Raw genomic sequence first — 8,823 nt, 5'->3', positions numbered from 1 at the left:
AAGAAAGATCCTTTTAAAAAATGTTACACAATAGGGGAGGGGGGAAAAAAATGCACAAAAATATTGGTGCAAAAAAATAAATAATAAACCATTAGAAAAATTGAAAAAGAGTCAAGACTACAATAAAAATAGAGAAATAAAATTAAATAACATCTTACAAATTACAAAAAATAAAAATTGAAATTGTACCTGCTTCCAGAGAAAGGGATCCATGTTGTTCTGCATCCAGGACAGGGCGACGTGCACGGCGGACAGCAGCAGTCCGGTGAACACGGCGGCTCGCATGCGGACGGGTAGCAACGTGTAGACCACGTAGATAAAGAAGACGGTCCACCAGATGCCCTCCGAGGCGTCTCGGGGCCGCACCAACAGCACGCCCACGACCTGCACCAGCAGCACCAGCAGGATGAGCGCATAGCACACCACCCACATGTGGTCCTGACGGAAACCAGTCCGGTTGCACGCCGCCATCAGCGCCAACGTCAGAAGGATGGCGGCGGAGAAGACCACCACATAGGCCACGCTGGGCTCGTTGCCAGCCAAGCAGTGGAAGAGCAACATGACGCCAAAGACCAGAACCAGAACGGCCATCAGCATGGTTAGGCTGCTCTGGTTGAGCCGGAAGAAGTAGCGCTGATACAGCCGCTCCAGGTTCTCCGATTGGAACTTCTTGGAGCTGAAGACATGCGCCACCCCGGACCAGAACGCCAGCGCAGAGAAGCCGGCCTCCGGCGTTGGGGCGACGCCGTCCTGAGGGAGGCCCAGCTCAACAGACTTGGCCCGGACCTCGTCTCCGCGCTCCTGCCACGCAGAGCGGGAGCGGAAGCTGACCCGGCTCACCGTAGTGGTCACGTGGCCGGGAGGTCTGGCCCGGCGGCGCTCTAGGGGGTCGTCGTCATCCCTCCAGTGGCTGTTGGGTCTCCGGGTAGGGTACGCGCACCCGTTAGCCACAGAGTCAGACTCACCCCAGGCCGACCGGTGCTCCACGCCGCCCCGCAGGGCGGGACCGCCACAGGGTGGGCTGACGCTGTTGCAAAAATATTACATATTAAATACCGAGATTGGAATGAAATACAAGTGTGTTAGGTGAAAAAAACAAGCTCTATAAATATAGAAAAAGAAATAACATTAAGGAAAAGTAAAAAAGTATATATTTGAAAACAAATGACCAAATCCTTACAAAATATACACATCTGTGAATAAATTGGGGAAATGGTTTTCAAAAATGACAAAAAAAAAATGGAGAGAAATATGGAAATTTTTGAAAATATATTTTAAAAATGTAAAAAGTATTCAAAAATATAATAAAGCATTTAGTATTACAGAAAGAAAGTGCACAAATACAAAAACAAAAAAGGATTTGGGATAGAAAACTACAAATATTTTTAAAGGGGGAAATACCAAAATATTTAAAAAAATAAAAACATAAAATTAAATATTAGAAAATTATACATGCAGATGTATTTTTGTTTTATTGTTAAAAATTGGGAAACCACAAAAATTCTATAAAAAAATACAGAACAGAAAAAAATAAGAGACTGCTTCCAAAACATTTGGGAAAATTGCTTTTTAAAAATAAGCAACAAAGAAATAAGAGGGGGAAAAAAGAGACTCGGGAAAAAAATATGTATTAACCTGTTGGATCTGGACATGGTCGGAAAAACTCAACTACAAGCACATCGCTGTAGTTGCGGCCACTTTTTACTTGCAGTAAATCCAAACGTCAAACTTTGGATGTCAAACATTCATTCCAAAAGGATTCTTAAAGTGATAATCCTCCTAAAATTGTATTTAAACTGGGGGGGAAAAAAATCAATCATGCGAGTCACAAGGGAAGTTGGTCCACGACGCTCGAGAACATTAGCTCCAGGTGGATTCGGCTCCACATCATCGGGCCCAATTAAGAGGCGCCCGAGGGGAGCGTCGCTGCTCCCCGGAGACGGGCTGGCATCGGCGACGGTGAGTGGTACATCCCCGACGGTGGCGGTGGCTGTTTCGGTTCAAACCGGCCGACACCTGCGCCGCCGAGGAGGAGCCAGGCGTCGTTGGGCAAGGAAGCATCACCGCCTCCGCCAGCCACCCGATGGGTGCGAGGCGAGGCTCCGGGGATCAGGTCGGCGTCGCCATCCAAGCCGAAACAGGGAGCTCAACGCTCGGGGAAGGTAAGACGCGCCTCCTCCGTACCAGCGCCACTGGTCTGGTCGTGACGTACGCAACACCCCGGGAACGAGCTCCGTTTAGCGGCTAGCAAACATCCGAAGCCTTTCTCCAGAAACTGTGGACTCAACGATTGACGCGTTCCCCCATTGGGGTACTTAGAGGAGGCGGGATGCTGAGCAGGGAGATGCCATTGGACGAGGCGCCAGTCAATCAAAATAGTGGCCGGGCTTGCACAGCTGGATGGCCCACACGTTGGAAGCCTGATGTCATCCATCCCTCCCTTATCTGAACGGCTTTTTCCTCACGAGGGTCGCGGGCGTGTTGGAGCCGATCGCATCTGACTTCGGGCAGTAAGCAGAGTACACCTGGTTGCCACTCAATCCCGGATGGTTGTTTGTTTCTGTGTGCCCTCTGATTGGCTTGCAATGGGTTCAAGGTGTCCCCCACCTACTGCCCAAAGACAGCTGGGATAGGCTACATTTTTGCGCCGTAAAAATTCTAAACTAACTTGCGTGTGATGGAAAAAAGAAAACTGCAAGACCCAGTCGGGATCAACATGAAAAGTAATTTCTTTTGGTAGATAAAAATATATTGCCAGCAATTTAGCTGGAGTAAAACGACAGCAGTTGCACATTTTAAACACAAAAAGCAACAACTGTCATCACTCAAACACAATGTCCAAAATGTATATGCACAAGTATAACATAGAAGCAATGCCAAGAGAGAGTCAAACATGTTTATTGTCATGAAAGCAAGAAACAAACATTAACACAGGAGGATTGGGAGGCTGCACTCTATTTAAAAAAAAAAAAGGCAGCGGATTCCTTCAGTGCATCCTTGAGCGCACCAAACGGTGTTGCTCGGTCAATTTGTTCATAAATAAAATTGAGGAAAATAATAAAGACAACAGTAGTAGTAGTTTGAGGAAATACGAATGAAAGGAGCTTGCGAGGTCCGTTTTTTTTTTTTTTGTTTGTTTGTTTGGATTGAAAGTGTCCAATTCCGTCTCACTCCACCTTGCTGTAGGCGTTGGCGGGGCCCAGAACCTTCTTCCTCTGTCGGATCATGTGGAAGTAGAGCTGAGGGAACACTGCCCGAGGGGAGAAACAACCAAGGAACATCAGAGAACACTTTGTTGCTTCGTGCGTCGTTATGGAGACAAAATGAAGGTCAGTTTCAAACAGACGGATTGGCGGCGCACATCAAAAGCGGAGCCACTTTTACTGAGCAACACAAAATTCACAAGCTATGTCTGTCATGAATAAATCCACAAAAAAGTTGCAAGAAGCCCTGCCCGTAAAGTCACAGGAAATCTGCTGTTTTGGTCTGAAGCGGTCGTCTGTCATGAGTCGACGCACAGAAAGTCAGACCTTGTGGTTTGAAGCAACCTCTGTTAGCAATTTCCAGGGATCCTGTAATTCATTTGTTCATTTATTTCATTTAAAGAAAATTCAGAGCCCAAAGCCAGTTTTACTTGGCAACATGAAATTTGGTAGGCATGTATGTCATGAATAGACCCACAAAAAAAAAAGTTTGCCCTTTTGGCTTGGAGGAAGCGACAATTTCAGGGTCATTTTCAGCTTTTTCTAGGGGTCCTTCAATGGCAAGCTTGTCCTCGGACTTTTGTCTGACTAAATATAAACTCTATCAACTTACACGGAATGTAGGAGATCATGACGAGGATGAGGAAGGTGTGGTAGTCGAAGGAGAAGTTGTACTTGTTGGGCAGCGTGACCGAGTACAGGCCCGTCTTTTGCACGTGGGGCAACGCCGCATAGATGGTCAGAAGCTCGCCGCTGACGCCCATCGGGTACAGCACGATGAAAAAGGTGTACCTGTCAATAGAGGGCAATATTGGGAGTCCGGAAACACTAAAGCACACCAATTTTGCCACGACTATAGACTATTTCACCACTCCAACATCATATGGTCAGGAAACGGACATATTGGGCGACGAGAACATTGTTGAGATGCGCGTGTGTCCTACCGGGCCCACTTGATGAGGTACGGCAGGTGGTTGAGCAGGCTGAAGGTGTAGAAGGAGTAGCGGATGATCTCGGTGACGGTCCAAGCGCTAACAAAGAGCAGCACGCTGTCCTCGCTTTGCACCTGCACGCCAATCCAACGCATCCGGGAGAAAGTGAAGTGAGAAGATGTTTTGTCCCATCGTGGACGTCCTCGACGCAGGACCATGCGGGTTTTGCTCACAACTCGGATCACACTTTGGATGTTAGGTTACAAACAGCAACTATGAACTGTCTTCACTTCTACAGGGGATGGACATCATGGTGAAGCAATTTGGGCAGTGGGGGGCCTAAACAGGCTACAATGTTGTTGTTGGGATAGCATTTCTCATTGGACCTAAAATGGTGTCAAGAAATTCTAGTAATATTTCTCTGGGTGAAAAAAAATCCTAGAACAATTCCCAAGACAGGGAAAAAAAATAATCAGAATATTCTCCAGACAGGAAAAAAAATAGGTGACAAAACATCAGATATGAAAATTCTTAAAATTATGTGGACAGGCAAATACTAAACAGAAATTCTCCAGTTTTGGTGGAAAGAAATTCCAGAAATTTCCCATACTGCAAAAATACATCTCTAAGCATTAAAAAAACAAAACATTTTGATGAAATATAAGTTTTTTGTAATCCTCAGGAGAGTCAATTTTTGGGAGGGAAATGCTCGAGACATAGAACTGTGGGAGGAAATTATCCAAACAAAAATATATATTAGGGGAAAAACTAATTCTACAGAAAGGGGGAAAGCATCAAATTCAAATTATTGGAAAATGTCTTTTAATGTAAATTTTCTCTAGAAAGAAAAAGTATGTTGAGTGACTAAATTACGTGGAAAAAATATCTGGATGGGGGCAAAAAATACTGGAAAATATATGCATCCAAAATTTGGCAAAAATTATTTGGATACAATGGAACTGGCAACCACATTTATGGGGGGTTAAGGATTAAAATTCCCAATGTCCATCCCTGCTTCCACACATTGTCACAACAACAACAACAACAACAAAAAAGGAACCGCAATCAATCAACCCATCCAGCCATCCATCCATCAATCAATCCACACAGCAAATCAATCGCATCCGCATGGAGTGCCTTCATTCCTGCGAGAAAGACATCACCGACTTACGTGCTCACGACTCAGACGCCTCCTACAGCGTGTCAAAAGTTTCCATCAAGTGGCAGCTTTATACATTGCACTGTGATTATTCACGTGTGTGCGTGCGCGTGGTCTCACCTCTCGGACGCTGTGCGTGACGGCCCATGTGAGAAAGACCCGAGACATGACCTGGAAGCTAGTCAGGACGACGGAGGACGGCACGATCCCTGGAAGAAATCATGCTGTGACTAATTTAGTGTACCCAAATGAATTCAACCCATTTTTGACATTCCGCCGCCCTCTGCTGTCCACTAGAATTGACATCAAAGTGCCCTCGGGCTCTCATTGCAGTCATCACGTGACCAAACCAAGAAAAGAGGTGAGGCGTGAAGTTCGTCATGTGAGCAGCAGGCTCAAAATGAGTGGCAGTTTCTCACATCAATACAATCATTTCTGCCGAAAAATTAAGTTTGCCCACAAGAAGGTGACATTAGGCTGTGTAAATTTGAAGTGAGTTGAGATGACGATGGAGGCGCGACTCACCAACTGCGCAGTGTACAATCTGTGAAGGGGGAAAAAATAAAAGGTCAAACAAGAATTTTTTTTTTTTTTTTTTTAATTGTTAGATGAACATGCAGACCTCCAGGACGGCGCCTGTCTGAAAGAACTTGAGGGGTTTCTCGATGGAATAGTAGAGGCCATGGTAGCTTCCTCTGGCCAGGTACGCTCGCACCAGACCCACGGCGATCACCAGCCACCTGCAACACAAAATCAGTTCGTTTGCTTGTTATTGTAGGTGTGTGTGTGTGTGTGTGTGTGTGTGTGTGTGTGTGTGCGCGCGTGTGTAAAGCAAGCATTGCACACTCACAATGTGGCCCAACTGGTTGGCACAGTGAGAATTGTGCAATGATTTACACCGTTGAAGTGAAAATGTTACTCACAAGTACTCCTCATTCAGAATTTTTTTGTCATATGATTTATCTTAATTAATTCATCTAAAATGTGAGTTTAAGGAATGGCTTTACTATAAAAATCACAGACTAATTGTCAAAAAAACACCACTCCTAACTACAATTTCATTGTACTTTATTAAAATTCTGAAGGTGCCAAAATAAAGCAGCCACAATGGTGAATAAAGTAAATCATTATATCAAAAATATACCGGAGAATCTATATCCTCCGCGCATGCGCAATCGTGTTTCGCTGAGGTTAATTCGCGTTAAAATGACTGCGAGGCAAATTCAAAGTTCATTGAAAACCACAAAGGTTTGCACTATCACCGATGAAGATAGCTAAGTAAAAATTCACATTGAAATAATTAAAATTATGAGTGTTAATAACTGCAGCCATTAACAGCAGAGCTGTCCATGCTGCACATTAGCATCAGTAACATGCTAGCTTACCCCGCTGTCATCACAACATTGTAGATGACTAAATAAGCGGTGGCCAAGGCGCCGGGTCCCTTCTTTGTAGCCGGGGCCTTGTCGCCGTGAGACGCCTTGATAGCCCCCGAAGCAGCTCCCGACATGACTGCAAGCAAGCGAGCCGAGGAGGTGATCGATCTTTGGCCCTTGAAGGTGGCCGCTGTCACGGCGGAAAAACTACTGGAGCCAAGACACAGAAGTGACGTCAGTCATTGTCCTCCCCCCGTACTCCGAATTCTCCAATATCTATTATTACTAAAATGAAAAAGTATTATTATCTATTATAAAAAAACGTCATAAAATGACATAACATAACGAGTTTGTTACGCTTTCGTCACTTCCGAATTTAATCGAACAGTCATATTCAAATATTTAAATTACCATGAATTTAAATATTTGTATAATTCTAGTTATGATTATTCTTGTATTATTTTTTTACGTATGTTTATGTCGTGTCAAAAACAACTTCCAGCCAGTTTTGAAACGGATGGGAAACAAACAAGCATAAAACATGCAGTGTTACAATTGTCAAAAATATGGTCACATATCGTCTTATTACGAATGAATACAGACGACGGATATGTGTGGAGGTGAGCAGAAGTATGGTGATTGTGCATGTGAAGACAAGGCAAGATGTGCGAAATGTCCTAATGTCAATCATAGGGAGTGAAGAAAACGGCTACAATAAAACAAGTCCAAATGGAGAAAAAGACACCATATGCAGAGCCACTAAAAATGGTGCAGCATAAGCAAAGTAACAAGAAGTATTTGGAGAGTGTCAGGAACATTTGCAAAGTAACAGAAGATACGATGATTGTGAATAAGATAAACTATCCATATTTGACACCTAAAGTAATCAATTGCTCCCACCAAGATAAACACAGAGCGGGGGGGATTGTAAGTACATTGACATTCTCTTGGTAATTATAAATTGTAAAATATGTGAGAGACGCTAATGAGAGTTAAGTGTAGTTCTTGAGTTTATTCAAAGGAGTTCAAATTTGTCCTCTGTAAAGAACATTTGTAAACCTAAATATCTCCCACCCAGTGCATCCAATCGCATGAACTCCTTTTGTTCTCTAAAGAGGACATTCAGTGCTTTCCAATGATACCAAATTTCTAGGGGGTGGGGTTTCTTACATTGACTTCACAGTAGAAGAAAATGGCTTCCCACAGTGCAAGCACTTTTTATGGGAGGAGGAAAAGTAAGTGTTTAATACTTTTTATCAAACACATTTTGTCTTGAAATGCTGTTGGCATTTTATTTATAAGACTCTTATGAACACATTGAGTTATTTTAAGTGTATTTGAGCCTAGTATTCAAGTGTTTAAAAAATGTCCTCTGTAGTGGACATTTGAAGTTATTTCGTCCATTTTGCTCTTTTTTTCCCAAATGACAAGAAAGGGAGTCATTCGCAGAAGCAGAGGGAATTTTACTGCGGATTGTTGATGGAAACTCAGACATTGAGTTGTCTGATGAAGATGATATGATGCTGCTATAACACGCCAAAACTGGATCCCGGTGGATTATTTTCAGCAATACATTGATGACTCTGTGTTTGAAGAAATGGCCCTGTACGCAAATCAGCATGAAGTACTTGTGTCTGGAGCAATGTTAAATACCACACCTGAAGAACTGAAGACATTCTTTGGGAATTCTATGTACATGGGCTGTCTAGGTTATCCAAACATTCAAATGTATTGGGCCTCAAGGCCTCAAATACTGTACTAGAGTAGAAATTGTGGCGGAATCCATGACCAGAAATTGGTTTTACAAATTGAGAAACTCCATCAAACTCGTCAACGACCTTGATGTTTCAGATGAAATAAAAACAAAGTATCTCTTGTGGAGAATCAGGGCTCTCTTGAGCAAAGTAAGGCAAGGATGTCTGAGTCTGCCAAGAACAGGAAAATTGTGCATTGACAAGCAAATGGTTCCTTTTACTGGTCGATGCCAAGTGCGCCAGTATTTACTGGGCAAACCAAACCCAACTGGACTGAAGGTATTTGTCTTGGCTGCACCAACTGGTCTAGTTCTGGATTTTGTGGTCTACCAAGTCAAGACAACTTTCACAGTTACCGGAGGATAGGGCATCGGGGAACAAGCTGTTCTTCAATTGACA

The 8,823-nt window shown here is 43.6% G+C and overlaps 1 protein-coding gene and 1 pseudogene across 1 annotated transcript; both read right to left on the bottom strand.

Moving 5' to 3' along the window:
• Positions 1 to 111: 111 nt before the first annotated feature.
• On the bottom strand, positions 112 to 2,424 carry LOC109521822 (adenylate cyclase type 5 pseudogene; annotated as a pseudogene).
• Positions 2,425 to 2,882: 458 nt separating this feature from the next.
• On the bottom strand, positions 2,883 to 6,978 carry hacd2 (3-hydroxyacyl-CoA dehydratase 2). Its single transcript, XM_019880103.1, has 7 exons — positions 6,680 to 6,978; positions 5,917 to 6,034; positions 5,820 to 5,838; positions 5,415 to 5,503; positions 4,148 to 4,269; positions 3,817 to 3,995; positions 2,883 to 3,250 (listed from the first exon to the last, which is right to left on the bottom strand). Exons 1-7 carry the CDS (start codon positions 6,802 to 6,804, stop codon positions 3,168 to 3,170), a joined length of 735 nt encoding a protein of 244 aa, XP_019735662.1. The 5' UTR covers positions 6,805 to 6,978; the 3' UTR covers positions 2,883 to 3,167.
• Positions 6,979 to 8,823: the final 1,845 nt, after the last annotated feature.

This window comes from Hippocampus comes, unplaced genomic scaffold (assembly GCF_001891065.2).
Source record: "Hippocampus comes isolate QL1 unplaced genomic scaffold, H_comes_QL1_v1.1 scaffold214, whole genome shotgun sequence".
Classification (NCBI taxonomy): domain Eukaryota; kingdom Metazoa; phylum Chordata; class Actinopteri; order Syngnathiformes; family Syngnathidae; genus Hippocampus; species Hippocampus comes.
This window is presented reverse-complemented; position numbering and strand designations above follow the sequence as displayed.

What these genes read in the sequence shown, in the direction of transcription:
- hacd2 (XM_019880103.1), bottom strand. Translation starts at nt 6,804, where the DNA reads ATGTCGGGAGCTGCTTCGGGGGCTATCAAGGCGTCTCACGGCGACAAG. An exon ending in AATGTTGTGATGACAGCGGG is followed by an intron (nt 6,035 to 6,679) that starts GTAAGCTAGCAT and finishes TTTGTGTTGCAG; the next exon opens with GTGGCTGGTGATCGCCGTGG. An exon ending in TACCTCATCAAGTGGGCCCG is followed by an intron (nt 3,996 to 4,147) that starts GTAGGACACACG and finishes CTCTATTGACAG; the next exon opens with GTACACCTTTTTCATCGTGC.